Below are 15,962 nucleotides of genomic sequence, written 5' to 3'. Positions count from 1 at the left end.
GGTCTTGTGGTGCAACACGGAGCATGCGTGCCACCGTCCCCGGACCAACGGGTCAGACGACCTTGACAGGATCGTGGAAATGATGTGGTGCGGAGAGGACATTTGTTTGTGTGTGTGGGGTGGGGTGGGGGGGGCTTGAGATTCCTGAATGTGAGGAGGGTTGTTTTCCCGTCTACATAGGGCCCTAAAAAGATAGGGAGCGACGAGTGAGATGGTTAGGAGGATAGAGGTATCCCAGCGCATCATGATTCAAATCTGGGTACTTGCATTTCCCTGAATTTATTTTAGAATTTCTGACGGTGCGCGTTCAGTGGGACGAGACGTCCCCGTCAACTACGAGGCGCCTGTGGTGACTTCGTCATTGTCAAGATAATATGTCGGTTCAGTATATCAGAGGTACTCATAGGGATAAGGTGGAGTAAATTGCATAAAACCACCACTTTGAAGGCAAGCTTTGCGAAAACCACTACAATACATTTTTTTTGCAAAAAACACCGTATCTACGATAATCTTTTTGCAGAAAGCACTGATCGGCGGATTGGAGCGTTTTAAGTATGTTTATAACAGGTGGGTCCAGATTTTGCCGACGTGGCGTAACGGCTCTGTCAAAATAGCGTTAGATGGGGGATTTTACAAGGAGGCCCTTACGTCAAAATAAAAAAAGCAATCAGCTCCATGGACGAGCTCTTCTTCGCCAGCGGCGTGGCCGCGCCGGCGATGCAGCCCCAACGACGCGGGCAGAGATGACCCGATCCCGACGGGGTCTGGACGAACTGGAGGGAGGCGAGGCGGTTCCCGACGGGTCCGGCTGCTGTCACCGCCGGCGAGGACTGCCCGAGCTGGGGAGGACCAGCGGGCTCAGGCACACCACAAACCTCGAGATCCCGTCGCTGTTGGCGCCTGATCCATCGGGCCTGCCGCGCCGCTGGTGACGGTGATGGTGCCTGGCCGGGGAGGGCGACGGGAACCACCAGCTGCTGCTCGTGCTGCCTCCTGGGGACTCGGGCTCCTCGTCCACCGGCCGCGGCAGCGACGAGGATGACGCGTTCGGCATGGGCGAGGCAACGGCGGCGGCGGGCCTGAGCAAGGGAACGGCGGCGGCGGGCCTAGCGAGGCAACGGCGGCGACGAGCCTGGCGAGGCAACGGCGGCGGCGGGCCTGGGCGAGGGAACGGTGGTGGCGGGCCTAGCGAGGCAACGGCGGCGACGAGCCTGGCGAGGCAACAGCGACGGTGGACCTGGTGAAGATAAGATGATCCAGTTTTTTTCTTTTTTCTTCCAATGACAGGTGGACCCACATAGGGATGATAACGTTACCAGACGTTGCCGTTATATGCGAGATGTTAAGCGGTGCCACATCAGCCTGACTGGCGGGTCCCCTCTGTCATAAACTCACTTATCTGAGCCCGATCCGCCGATCAGTGTTTTCTGAAAAAAGATTACCGAAGACATGGTGTTTTCTGCAAAAAAATGTATTGTAGTGTTTTTCGCAAATCTTATCTTCAAAATGGTGGTTTTATGCAATTTACTCGATAAGGTGTGTTTGTGTGCTTATAAGGATGAGTGTATTCGTGTGTATATGAGCGCGCGTGAATGCATTGTGTTTCTAAGAAAGGAAAAGGAGTGAGAGGACGAGATCACAAACAAGCACGCCGGCCGAGCTGCATCGAGAACAGTGCTAAGTAGGGCGGGTTCATTTTGATAGACGGCGTGGACTTATCAGCAAGATTTCAAAGGCCGATAAGGCTTTATACAATGCAAGGTGCTTAGGGAAGGTGCTTAGAGAAACAAAGCGGATTTTTCTTAAGCACCGGTGCTTATTTATACAGGATAGACGCTTAACTAAGCGTCTCTTCTGTAGAAATAGGCACCGGTGCTTCAGAAAACTCGGTTTATTTTTCTAAACATCTTCCTAAGCATCTATCATCTACTACCACTATAAAAAGAAGAGAGGGGCAGATCCAAACAATTTTAACCGTTCATCTACAATATCTGATGGCTAATAATCCTCCCGTGTTTAACACAACAAGCCACGCATTAAGCCGATCGCTAACCTGCCCCGCTGTTAAAAAAGAAATGTACCAACAAGGCAACAACGCACGCACGTGGCACGCACGACTCTCGCCCCCCTCCTCCTCCCGCCTGGGCAGTTCCCCCGCGCGCAGTTCGCCACCTCGTCGTTCCTCCCGCGGCCGTCAGCTGCCGCTGGAGCCGCCCTTCGCCGCCCCGCCGTTCCTCCCTTTGTTGTCAGCCGCCGCCGGAGCCGCCCTTTGCCCCGCCCCCGCGGGAGCCGCCCCCTTCGCCGCGGGAGCCTCCCTTCGCCCCCCATCGCTCAGCTTGCCGGAGCCGCCTGCCGCGCCCCCTTCGCCACGGGAGCCGCAGGCCGCTGGAGCCGTTCCTCCACGACCACCACAACCATGGCAGGGAGCGCTGCTCCGACCTCCTCTCCTATGACTTCAAGTCTGACGATGCCCGCGACCAGGCATGCTCCCCTCCATGGTATGAGGAACATTGTATGCATATTGGTTCAACAGTTTGTTGTGACGGAATTGTAGAAGTTAGTAGTATATCTGTATTTGCAAATTCTGTACTTTGTGGATATATCAATGTAGTGAATCAGTTTGCCAAAAAAGTAGTGAATTTGATGTGCCAGACTATTGTCGGTACCACTCAAACTGACTGCGTTTTGGTTCCTTTTCGTTTTTCCCTTTGGCTTTGGCGACTTGGACATGCACAGATATTTCAGAAAGAAATAGGAACACAAGGCCATCACTGAACTACTTTTACAACAGTATACATATCCCTTAGCTATTCAACTATTTAGCAGTGAAAAAGTGTTGAACTACTTAGCTCCCGGACAATCAGTTTGACTTCATGTCCATATGTGACCAAATAGTTTTAGGCTGGCAAGTATAACTAGAACCAGTGTGAAATTCGACCTCTCGGAACATGAAAAGCAGAGGCTTACTTCAGCAGCACGTGGTCAGTTCCCCTCACCGGCTACCATCTGTCTCGGATTTTGATTTTGATTTTTTATGGAGATTTCAGGATAGAAAGGCAGCTTTGGAGAGGGGTCGCAAAGATCAAGGCTATTGTATCAAGTATTGTGCTCAAAACGTCCATCGGGTGCATCCATATCGCCCCAGTTCATTACCGACCACCACGCGATTTACATCCACTGCGATCATGGATGACCACGTGAGACCTCGTCGCCGTCCTTCTCCCAGATACAATGGTCGGCTAATACGGTATTTTGATATGCTAATCATGCTTCCGTTTCACTAAACTCACAGAACAATACTACTTACTTTCTACTAATAGTGTTCTGTGAACTGCAAAGTTCAGAATTATCGCAACATTTTCATGATCTATATTCGAGCTTTTAGTATATGGTTTGTTTGAGAAGTGGATAAGTGGTCAAGGTTCGTATATAAGAATATTGCAGGTCTATCTACACTCTTCTCAGCCTGGAAATCATTATATGCTTGCTGACTTGCTTTGCTCACATTGCCGCCAAAACTGTGAGCGGTCCTTGCATGTCTTATGAATTCATTGAAAGCGTCTAAAATATGGAGTTGCAGTATGGCTCTCATTATCACAAGTGGAAAGTTCAGAATTATCGCAACATTATCACAAGAAGGCCAAAGCTCTCATTTTTTAGATATTTCGAGTTTAAATATGAAAGATATTTGAAGAAAGGAATTTTCAGTATCATATATCTCAGCAATTATATTTTGGAACGGAATTGTTGGGTCATAATAATAGTTTGCTGAATTCTTCCAAGTCCCAGTTAGATTCTTCAAACTGTATGACCTTAGATGTATTGTGACCTGATGACCGTCGTATTTTTCTTGATATACTAGAAGCTGCAATCACTGCTGATGTACTTCTATATTTTCTTATTTCCCATTTATCTGCTATTTGACTTGTGATGGTTTAATAATCTTTAACCTTCAGGATTCCCAGCCTCCTAGGTGACCTAACTGGGAAATTTGACAAATTTAAGCAATTCATGAATCTGTCAAAATTTGAGCTGTGAATGGGTAGGCCTCTCGGTGATGGCTTCTCAGGTAAGAGATTATATGCACTGTAACTCCCAAGCTTGAAACCAAACAATGGTGTCACTATATTCACTAAAAGAAAACCTATAATTGTACTTCAATATGCTTGAAATTAGACATTGTTCTACTGCGTAAAATTCGATCATGTGTAATAGTTCTACGAAGGTAATCTTGTAGAGAATAATAGGCTTAACAGCCCTGCTTTTATACAAAGTTTAATTTTATGCTCAATAGACCAGCAACATGACTCTGCTTCTGTATGTTATGTAATTAATCCAGAGTAAGATTCTTGGAAAGTTGGAAGGCCTATCTGCAAACTACAACTGAGTGCCCACCATTTTGAAAGCTTTTTCTCCCGGGTGCTCTAACAGCTCAAAAAAAGTGATGACATATTAAATTCCAGAATAATGTTCTTTTATCTTGAGGAAATTACATAATCGTCAATGTTAGTGCCCGCCTAAAGCCGCTCTGAGATGGATAGAGTAAGAGAGACCCTTGAGGTACGTAGGTCTGGTTCATAGATGGACAGAGAATGATCTTGCCGCCGTCCGGGTCCATCCAGAGTGCTTAATTACTTGCAATTTGATGCAAGAGATGCTTCATAATCTGTTTTGAGTTTTTCCATCCTTCTAATTGTGTATATGCGTGGCAGAGAATTATGAAATTTTGATGTAAATGGTCATTAATCATAACTGGCAACGCTGGATGCATGGTCATTTTAGTGAACTAGATATATAGTCTATATTGTTTGCCAACTACAGTTAAATGTTGATAGCTTGGTCTTGACTGCTAAGCTAGCAAATTCTTCGGATGTTTGGTACAATTGAGTTTTTAAGGGTTGGCGTCTTTGATTTGTAGGACTTCTGTTCTTAGCCCATTGAGCTTGTTTGATTTGTTTGATAAGATTTGTTTTTGTAGGACTTCGAGAACTTCACTTTTTAAAATTGAAGCTTCACTCAGGTGAAGTGGTTCCTTTAGGCATTGATATATGCGGTGTAATATATGTACATGAAGGAAAATTGAATTAATATTTCAATCGGAGTAGAAGCCATGATTTGTGGACCCTATATATTGTAGTCTGCTTCACTTTCACTTTCTATTGGGAGAATTTGCAAAACCGGACCATGTCTCAACACTGACCGGAAGAAAGGTTAATTTGTCCATGAAATTTACTACCTTTTTTGTCTTCCCATTTTAATGCTCATCACATATTTATATATGTCCGCCATGGTTAAGGTTTTCTAATATTATTGCACAGAAACAGTCTGTTCCTTGCACCTGTTTTGCAAGCTAGATTGTTTGAAAAATTATATACATAGATGGGAAAAGGCAACCGTGTCACATTAATGTGGGAAGGGTAATATTAGATAGAGATTCTTGCATCTGCACGTTAAACTTTAGGTGTAATACTGCGAAATATTTACTTTTAGCTAGCATCTCTTGGATCAATGATATAGCATTTGTTCCTCAATTTTAATGTCAATGCAAATGTAATTATGATCATGCATCAACAGGAGCAATCCTCATTTTATTTGAACATTCAGGTGTCTTTCTCTTGCATGGTGGCATTGCTCTATTATTTGCATTGCTAAAGCTTGGTCATGGAAGATGTTCTACCCGAGAGAAAAGATACAATGAGTCAACTATACAAATGATTCTGTGAATATTCAGTACATGCTTCTCTGAATTTCGGTAAAGGTTGGTGGTACTTCTTATCTGAATTAACTTATATCTAACGGTCACGGAAACATCAATATAGACATTTATGAACACTGTCAAGGTAATCATTGAGAATTGTACCAACTGATGCACATTGTGATTCCAGCTTCTGGAAAGAAAGGAACTACTCCCTCTGTCCCATAATATAAGAGCGTTTTTGACACTAATGTAGTGTTAAAAGCGCTCTTATATTATGAGACATAGGGAGTATATGCTACTTGCATAAGCAGTTGTTTGACTTGCAGGTTATTTTCGAGGAGAATACCACTGAAAAAGTTGGAGCCTCTGTCAAAATATTAACATGTGGCAGGTTGCTCTATATATATCCATATAAAAGAGGATTCGTGTTACATTATGTAAGTAGCAGATTTTGTTATTGCTCTATATTCTTTCTTTGTGAACCTTGCTAAGTAAACATTCCTGTGTAGAGCCGGCAAACGAGGCCAGACGTGTGCTCCTTGCTGCCAGCTCCGCCCTCCTCCACCCTATCTCCTCGGAACGGGCAGCTCCATCCATCGGTACCTAGAAGGTAGCGACCTGACATCTCTCTCCCTCTCCATCCCTTCTTTATCTGCTAGAATCCTCGATTCTAACCTGACATTATAATGCATTTTAGCACAGAGGTTCGCCTCTACCACGATGGCCACATCACTGCAACCGAAACTCCACCATTGTCCAGCCACCGACCCAGTGCAGCTCGACTCAATCTGGACCATAACCTCTCTGGGTGTTAGCAACAATGTATCTTCAGAAATAAGCTTTGTTCATGTATATTATCTCTTTCAATTTGAAAGAGAAGACAAGAATAGTTTCATTATGGTTGTTCTGAAGGAATGACAAGGCCATTGATGTTGTCAAGGTTAGTACAGGTACATGCTTTATCCTATTGATACTTTTCAACACATACAACTTAGTCTTTGTGCTGGAAAAAGTTGAGCATGAGTATGCAGTTTCAGAATGTGATGGTCCTCTGTCTAAAAAATTCTGATAGGACAAATACTGTGTCATTTCAATATCAGATTTTGGAGTTAATAGGAAGCATGTTTGGGGGAGAATTAAATCATAATGCATCCTATAGCTACCTAGATGAATTATCTCCATTAGTTCGGCTCTGTTGACTGCCTTTGTTAAATCATAAAGCATGATACAAGCCTACTATAGTTTGTCTTTGTTGATCACACATTCGACAATGTTGTAATGAAAGTTTGCAAAAATATAGTTATCTCTCATGGATTGATATGTAAGCATAAGATTTTATTCATTAAAATCTTTCATTGTCTTTTTTAGTTGTTCTCTCATGTCTCTCTATCTGATTAGGGTCGCCAGATTCGGTATAATCTTTCTCTCTACTTTTACTTCGCGATTCTGCATATGTATATTAGGATGTATATGAGAATGAACTGAGCAATATCAGATCTTCACAATCAAGACAGCTGGATTGTGGATTGCCTAGGGCAGTGGTAATTCACAGAATGTATGATGTTCAATGGGAAGCATATGAGACTACCAATGTTCAGTAGAGATTTCCATTGATCTTTAATATTATTTACACCTTCTTCATTTGTCCATGTGATTTGATTTTTTTCCACCCAAACAAATATTATTTTCAGTGAAAAATTTGCAGATGAAAATCTATATAAAACCATACAACTGTTTTAATAATTATGTGATGGAGTTCAGACGTGCGTTGCACGTGCAAGCTTACTAGTTGTACAAAGTCTAAGACCGTCACTAGTAAGACGACGTGGCTGTCTAGCGGACGCGGCGCGATTTTCCGATTTCGTCACAGGCATGCCAAGTTTAAGACCATAGTGCAACCCTTCAGAAGTCCATATGTGCGTTGTTGTTTGTGACCTACACGTACGCAATATAACTCCCCGCAAGACAAAACCGCGATTGGCGATTGATCGGACGGGGATGAGAATGCTGAGTAGGGTCATGCATTCAGGCAGCCGTATGTCGTCAGCCATGAGCAACGGATGTGCGTGCGTGCGTGCATGTGAGTCACATGCACGCACTGTTTCCACATGACGTAGATCGAGATCGATGCGTGCGACCACATGGACCCGACGTGTATATTCCTTGGCGGCTCGAGATATGCTGCCGGTGAGTGGCATTGGCGTCTCGTCTGACCGGTCAACTTTGTTTGACGAGGACGGGACTTGAATCTGCTTCTTCTCGGAAAAAACCGTGGGTGTGCGCACTTGTGTCGCACGCACGCTGCATGCTTCGTGTACATCGTGCAACTCACCGGTTGGTTAACCGCCAGTCATGCAGTTAGAGTTAGGCTGGCACGATGGTGGTGTTTCGTATGCAGCTGCTGGCCGATGACATTGGCACGGATCATCGCTTGTTTCTGGATGCTGGATGATCCCCTTGGATTCCAAACGTCCACGGCCAGATCGAGTGAGCAAGGCGTTGGTTGGACTCCTTTTCACGTGGGAGAACAAACCCGTCTGTCCTTTTCAAATACTCTCGCCGTGAGAGCTTCCTGCAAACTTCTTTAAAACATTAGCATTTCTTGTCTAATGCATTTCTTGTCATGTCGTTTCAAAGTGGTTCATCGTGTTCCAATGCCTATCATAATGCTTCATTTCTTGTCTATGCAGTTCAAACTCAAAATTACAACTTTGTAATAAACATTAGTTATTAACTTCTTATCAAGTTTTTTTGGGTTTTATTGTTTTTCGGGGTGCATTATTATGTTTCTCAATAAAACAAATTGGCATGGAACGAGTTTCATAAACTGTATCACAGGCATCAGCATTCTTCGTAAGGTTTCATCATGTTTTAAAACTCAAAATTTTAAAATTACCAAAATATATTCAAGAGTGACCTTGTTCAAAAGTCCTCGTCGTCAAGAACATAAATATTCAAAGGAAAGTTAAATCAGGCTTTTAGTTTCTAAAGGAAGATTTTTAAACTTTAAAATCACATGAAAAACACATGGAAGCTGCCTGTTCCGAAAATGGTCAGCCTGCATGGGAAATAAACTGCAGAGAAATCACGATACTAATCTCCAACTAGATGAATGACCAACATGCACGAGATATCCCATATGCATTTCTCACCGGGTGAAGTGTCCATTCGGATGCCCCATACCCGCCTCAAATGCCCGGGCGGGCAGCCCGGCCACTCACTGGCAAAAAAAAAAAAAAACCTGACCCATCCGGGCGTTTCAATTCGGCCTCAAACGCCCAGACTGACCGGTACCTCTTATATCCAACCTAAATCGGGGGTGGGTATGGGGAGGCGCGGGCGCATCCGTCACGTCAGACTCGCGATCAGGTCCCACACGAAATCGCCCGGAAACCCAACGGTCCAACGAACATCTTCTCCGATCATCTCCTCAAACGCCCAGGCTGTATGGTGTGAACGCCGCGTGGCGCCACAATGGCTCGCCGCCCGAGGGCCAATGTCGGCTATTTAAGACAGACAACAAACCCCAGCCCTAGCCACATCTGCTTTCTCCCTCTCTGCGCCGCCATCCCCAGCCAAATCTACTCCTCCCCCTCTCCGCTCGATGTTTGTGCTTGCCATGGCCAGACAGAGGTGACCATGTGCGCTATGCTGACACCGGAGCGGCGCCTCCAGCTACTCGAGGATATCCAGGCTAGGCGTGTTGATTGCAGCTGGCCTGCCTCCGGACTCGCCGGATGTGGAGTAGGAGGAAGAGGAGGAGGAGGGGGAGCCCCGGCCCGAGGTGGGGCAGCAGGTGGAGTTTGAGGTCGCCCAAGCGGCGGATACGGCGGAGCAGATCGCCATCCTGAAGTCCATCCAGAATGAGGCCTATGTGAAGGCCAACCGACGCTTTATCTGACAAGAACCGGTGGAGATCAACGAGCTTTTCGCCGAATTAGAGGTGGAAGAGGAGGCAGAGGCCGACGCGAAGGCGGAGGAAGACCCGAAGGAGCCGCAGAAGCAGGAGTTGTGGCTTTCGCCCATGTACTCGGAGCCTAACACGGATATTGTGGACATCCTCGACGACAACGAGTAGTCTTTTGCATAATAGAGCAGCATCAGTCTCGATCGTGATCTCTCGACTGAGAAAACTTGGGGTATTGCAGCTGCAAAGACGGACAAGGCACATGTCGGGGTTGGGGCGCGTGGACGCAACGTCCGTCTGCATCGATCGCACCGACGCGCGCTTTGCTCACCTTTCCTCGGACGCACGCACTCATGCGTAGGTCCCGCGGGGCACGGCCGGCGTGGCTCCGGCGGGCGCTCGCTCGCACGCACCGCCCCATTGCCAAGTGCCACTGCCAACCGCCGTCTCCACCTCGGTACGAGCAAAAGGTCGAAGAGCTGTTCTATTTTCTCGGTCTTCGGAATCCGTCAAGTCTAATGCATAGGCAATGTGCATGCACATGCATGCTTCTACCGTCCGTCCCTACGTGTCTACTCCCTCCGTCCTTTGAAAAGTGTACTTCCAACTTTGTTGGAAAGTCAAACTTTTTTTATGTTTGACCGTATTTATACAATAATGCACCAACATTTATGCCATCAAATTAGTAGCATTAGATTCATAATAAAATATATTTTCATCATATACCTATTTGGTTTCATAAATATTGATATATTTTTGCACAAACTTGGTCAAACATTGAGATAGTTTGACCCTTAAACAAAGTTGAAAGTACATTCTTTGAAAGACGGAGGGAGTAGTAGTTTATTCACGAGTCCCTGCTGCGTATGTAAAATGTAGACCCTTCTTGTTAGGAAATGCTTAATCGGTGCTTTCTGGACGGCCGGCCAGCTTGCTGCAGTGCTGCTCACACACAGCACAGCATCCCTTGATTCCTGGAGCTCCCTAATCATCATCAGTCTTAGCTACAGTAACGAACTAGGTTCATCAGTTAATTCTCTTTTGCAACCGAAAAAGCAACTCACTCGAGACTTGCTCACTAGGTTGAGTAGATGCAAAGAGGAGGCTCGTGGCTCATCCTTGTGCTTGAAGCCACTTTAATTAGTTTATCATCCTACGATAATAAACCAAGAAAGAACCATACCTACTCTACACTGGCTCCAGCAGAGTGTACTTTTCTATACGCTCTCGTATGTCCGGAGCACATGGTGACATGGGAGACGCGAAACCGCTCCCCGCCATCACCAGGCACTGTTCCCACAACCCCGCTCCACTCCACTCACTGGCGGATCAGCTCGACAACTCCTATAAATCGGCGCCACCAACACCACGGAATCTCCCACCTACGCCTCTAAGAGACCAACCAAGAGACCAACCAACCACCGAGATACATACATTCTCCCGGAATCAACCGGAGCAGGAGCGGTCGACCGAGATGGGGGATCTGGGAAATGCCTCGTCGTCGTCGTCGTGCCGCGGCCGGAGGGGCCCGGCAGGGTTCGGGCTGGCGCTGGCCCGGCTGGTGCGGAGGCTGCGGAGGCGGAGCAAGATGCTGCTGTGCAGTCCGGCTCCCACAGGCGGGTCGTCCCGGTGCCGCCAGTACGACCCGCTGAGCTACGCGCGCAACTTCGACGGCGACGGCTTCGGCTCGGCGCTGGACAACGAAGTCGCCGGCGGCGGCCACCTCTGCCACCACTACACCTTCGCCTCGCGCTTCGTGCTCTCCTCCTCCGACGCCCGCCAGCCGCACTAGGACGGCCGGCCCGCCGGCGAGCGAGCTGGTCGCAAGCAGGACTACTAGCGTAGCCAGAGCTACTACTCTGTTTTTGTCCGTTCTTTGTCCTCCGCGGCTTCAGCTAGAGCTGTTCTTTTCGTCCTAGCTGGTCTGCATGTTCATATGTGGAGTCGATTTCCAGGCCGGCCTCCTTGTCTCCCAAAATTTGTGACCACTGGAGAGCTGCAGGAAAATTAGCCAACTGGATGAAATGTTTTCAAGATATAAAAGCCAACATTTCTTGAATTTCTTGGCCTACTCTATCTCCGTTTCTAATGTTCCTGATACTAACCCTCTCTTCGTACGCTCTGAAATTACGCACCGACGGAGGCATCTCTGGGACATGGAGGTGAGTCGAGGCTGGCATTGTTGGTGTCTACCCTAAACCCTAGCTAGCTTCGCTCTCTTTCTGCGCTCGGACGACAGAAGGAGGAGGAAGGAGACAGTGGACAAAGGAGGTTTCCGGCGCACGAACGCCCGCCACACCGACGGCCTTTTACTCTCAAGCACGAACTTGAGCACCTCAGCTGTTACAATGGTCACCGCTTTATAGCCTCGAGCCGGCGCACTGGGCACATACCCACGCCTCCACTCGTCCGTGATCATGCCCACGCTCCGCACACTCTGACAGTGCCCGCAATGCGCTCGAACGTGCGCGTCTTGCGGTGAGCCCCAACAGAACGGGCCCCGATCGCAACGTACGGCTCACCAACAACCTACACCTACACACACTGTGTTCTCGTGCACGGACATGCCCGTGCACCACACACACGCACACCTACAGCATGGACCCGACGCGCCCATCACCCAACGCGCGCCCATGCATGCGCCCGACACGGCCGACCCACGGCCGCGGTTTATTTGCCCAACACTTCACCTCCTAAGCCGTGGCTCAGAGGAGGCTGTCGTCCTCGACGCCTGCGTCCGCCAGCAGTGCCCGCTCCACAGCCGGCACCCTCTACAGCTTGGGGCACTCATGCTTGAAGTGGCCACGCTCGCCGCAGCTGTAGCAGCGCCCGCGCCGGTTCCCGCAGTTGCCCGACACCACGTTGTTGCCGTCATCGTCGTCCCGTGCGCTGCCGTGTCGCCGCTCCCGCGCTGCCCACTGTGCCGCCATCATGAGCAGTTGCTTACCCCCGCACTCGTCGACGTCTTGTTCGCGACACCTCGTCCGCTCCTCGAACGCACATAGCCGCCTGGGTGCCTCGTCGAACGCCATCTCGTCGACGTTGCAGAAGTGCTTGATCCTGGCGACGACGGCAAACAGGCGGTCGGGGACGGTGTACAAAAGCTTCTTCACGAGCGCCACGTCGCCGAGCGTCTCCCCCAGGCTTGCGTAGCGCCCGTCATCGCGCCGAACCTGCCGGCGTACACGTCCAGAGCCTCGCCGTCCGCCATCTTCAGGCGATCAAAGTCGTCGCGGAGCGTCGCCAGCCGGGCCGCCCACACCCGATCGGCATCGACGAACCTCACCTTCAGAAAGTCCCATACCTCCCTGGCGATAAGCTTCGTCGCTACCTGCAGTAGCAAGTCCTCTGACAGCGCGCCGAGGAGCATCACGTGCGCCGTCTTGCATTTTTCCCATTCACCGCTGCGTCGCCCGCCGGAGCCACCGCCTCCCAGAGCATGTGAGCGTCGAGGATTGCCTGTGCCTTGATCGCGCACACCGTGTAGCTGTCCGGCGTGAGCAACGGCATCGCCATGGACACCGAGCTCCCGCCTGCGCCGTGTGGCACGATCGCCATCGCTGTCGACGAGCTCCCTCACCTAGCTCTGATGCCAATTGTTGGTGTCTACCCTAAACCCTAGCTAGCCCCGCTCTCTCTCTCTCTTTCTGCGCTCGAACGACAGAACGAGAAGGAAGAAGGAAACAGTGGACACAGGAGGTTTCCGCCGCACGAACGCCCGCCGCACCGACGGCCTTTTACTCCTCAAGCACGAACTCGAGCACCTCAGCTGTTACAACGGTCACCGCACGGCTTTATGGCCCCGAGCCGGCGCGCGTGTCTCACGATGAGCACCAACAAAACGGCCCCGGTCGCACCGTACGGCTCGCCAACAACCTACACCTATACGCGCGCACACACACAGTGTTCTCGTGCACGGTCACGCCCGTGCACCACACGCACGCCTACGGTGCGGACCTGACGCGCCCGTCACGCCCAGCGTGTGCGTGGCTCACGCGCTCGACGCGACCGACCCGCGGCTGCAGCTTATTTGCCCAACAAGCATTGCATCAAGTGATCGAGAGTGGCTCGAGGTACTAGTACAGTAATTGCTGCTGCTGAGGACGTAGCTCAGGCAGTGTGACTAGTCTGACTAGTCATCACCCCGTTCTTTATTTTCAACCTACTCGGCAATGATTCGACAAGCAAACGATGGGCCGGAAAATAAACACGAACGCAACTTTCATGGCAGCAAAAATTAGACGGTATCAGGGGAGCACTATCAAGGGTTACCACTTGCGGGTCTACTCCAAGGGTCACTTTTTGACTTGTGAGCGTCAATTGTGCACGTGTTACGTGCTAGATGCTCCCTTTGGTTTCGGTTTTTTAATTTCTGTACGTGTTTTCAGGTTTTAGATGTTTTATTTTTGGATTTTCGTTTTTTGCATGGGTTTTCCTATGTTTTGGACAATTTGTTTTTGAATCTGTTTCATAAAAACGGGAAAAAATTGTGCCTTCACAAGAGCACAAATTTGCTTCTAGTAGAAGCACATATTTGCTCCTGCGGGTGCTCTCAAAAAAGGTTTTCTTTCACGAGAAGTATAATTTTGCTTATTGTGAAAGTACAGATTTGCTTTTGTGTGCAACAGAAAATTATTCTTCTCGAAAGTGGAAAAGGCAGAAAAATCGCAAACGTGCTACCTGGCTCCGGTTTCTTCTTCTTTTTCTCTTATTGGTTTTTTCAGTTTCTGTTTGTTTATTGGATTTTTTACTTTTATGGTTTTCAATTTTTATTGGTTTTTTGTGAGAAAAAAAGTTCATCAAAACATGTTAACATAAGATCTAGTTTCAAAAGTCTCGATGCCGGAAATCCATCGATGAACACAAATTTGGACGCACGGTACTATCCTACTTATAAAGATTGGAGTTGATGATGAATTCACATGTGGGATCATACAAATAAACAAATGCCCTTCTACCCACGTGTGAGACTAACAACCTTTCAAAAGATATAGTAATAAACAAATGTTACTATTGCGAGATCTATCTCATCCCAGATAAACAAAAACACTGTTACACTAATATAAGCATAACACTCTTATAAAAACACAAAATATAAATGCACACGATTCCAATTCAAAATCATGGTCTTTATTCTAATTTATATACCTGATCAATTCTTTCAGTTCTATAGCATAGTAGAACATCGGTACACATTGCAATTTCAACGTGGTCATAAACGTTGTCCTCTTACCAAATCCACGATCTTGTGCATTCAAATTACTTATGTCCATTCACTTATGTTTTAAAGTTTAAAATGATATCTCACTATAAATCTTGCAAAGGACCTACAATAGTCCCTTAAAAATCATGAGTGAGTTAGTGACTACAACATGACCTTTCATTTTGTTTACTCTCCCTTTTTAATCATAAACTATGCAATAGACATAAGACATCATCATCTTCTTTGATGTTTTCCTAAGCCAATAGTATCTCATCATCATTTTTATGATTCTGTAGCACGCACGGGCATTGTATTAGTAGATATAACATTTTCAACAGTTGAATATATAAAAAAAAAAGAAAAACACTCAGGTTGCAACAAGTGACACACACATGCACATCGTCACTTATCAGCGGTTGAGAAGATGAGATATATATTTGCAAAAGGGTACCCTTTAATTAGTCATTTTAGGGACCAGGGTCGTAGCTGCAGTGTATTGATGCGTTTGGTTGTTTGCGCTGGACGCAAGAAAAGCCAGTTTGTGTGTGTAAACATGCGCGAATGCGCTATATCTCGCTTAGAGCGAGTATAGTATTCCTCTCGCCTCAAGGGCGCGTGCATATGGGCCGGACCTTCGGCACAGCTCGTTCGGACCCTGTAGCTCGTTGTACACTGATCGCTTTTCTTTTTGTTTTTTATCGGTTTTTTCATTTTTCATTTTTGTTGCTTGTTTTTTTTCTTTTTTATTTGTTTCTTTCCTGTTTTTTTACTGTTTTCTGCTTTCCTTTTTATTTCATTTTTCTTCATTTTCCCTGTTTTTTTTTGTTTTCATCAATTTTCTTTGTTCTTCTTTGCTTTTTTTCGGGTTTAACCGTTTCATTCATTGGCATTGGTTTATTCAGGTCTTTTCTTGATTTTTTTTGTTTTTGTTGGGTTTTTTGTTTTCTTTTGTTTCTCTGTCGATTTTCATCTTTATTCCAACTCATGTTAACTTTTTTGTACACGTCATCATTTTTCATATACATCAAAAACATATTTATATAAGTGTTTATTATTTTTAAAATACATGATTTAAGGACCCCTTCTTCCACCTTCAAATCTAACCCTTTTTGAATTGTGCGTCTAACATTTTCTGACTTAACCCGTGCACATGG

The 15,962-nt window shown here is 47.0% G+C and overlaps 1 protein-coding gene across 1 annotated transcript; it reads left to right on the top strand.

Annotated features, from left to right (window-relative positions):
* The first annotated feature begins 11,028 nt into the window (after positions 1 to 11,028).
* On the top strand, positions 11,029 to 11,634 carry LOC119335854. The gene has a single exon (XM_037607914.1). The coding sequence runs from the start codon at positions 11,080 to 11,082 to the stop codon at positions 11,395 to 11,397; it is 318 nt and encodes a 105-aa protein (XP_037463811.1). The 5' UTR covers positions 11,029 to 11,079; the 3' UTR covers positions 11,398 to 11,634.
* Positions 11,635 to 15,962: the final 4,328 nt, after the last annotated feature.

Source organism: Triticum dicoccoides, chromosome 7B (assembly GCF_002162155.2).
Source record: "Triticum dicoccoides isolate Atlit2015 ecotype Zavitan chromosome 7B, WEW_v2.0, whole genome shotgun sequence".
NCBI lineage: Eukaryota > Viridiplantae > Streptophyta > Magnoliopsida > Poales > Poaceae > Triticum > Triticum dicoccoides.
This window is presented reverse-complemented; position numbering and strand designations above follow the sequence as displayed.

Bases quoted from the DNA above. Each gene is read 5' to 3' on its own strand.
- LOC119335854 (XM_037607914.1), top strand. From the start codon at position 11,080: ATGGGGGATCTGGGAAATGCCTCGTCGTCGTCGTCGTGCCGCGGCCGG.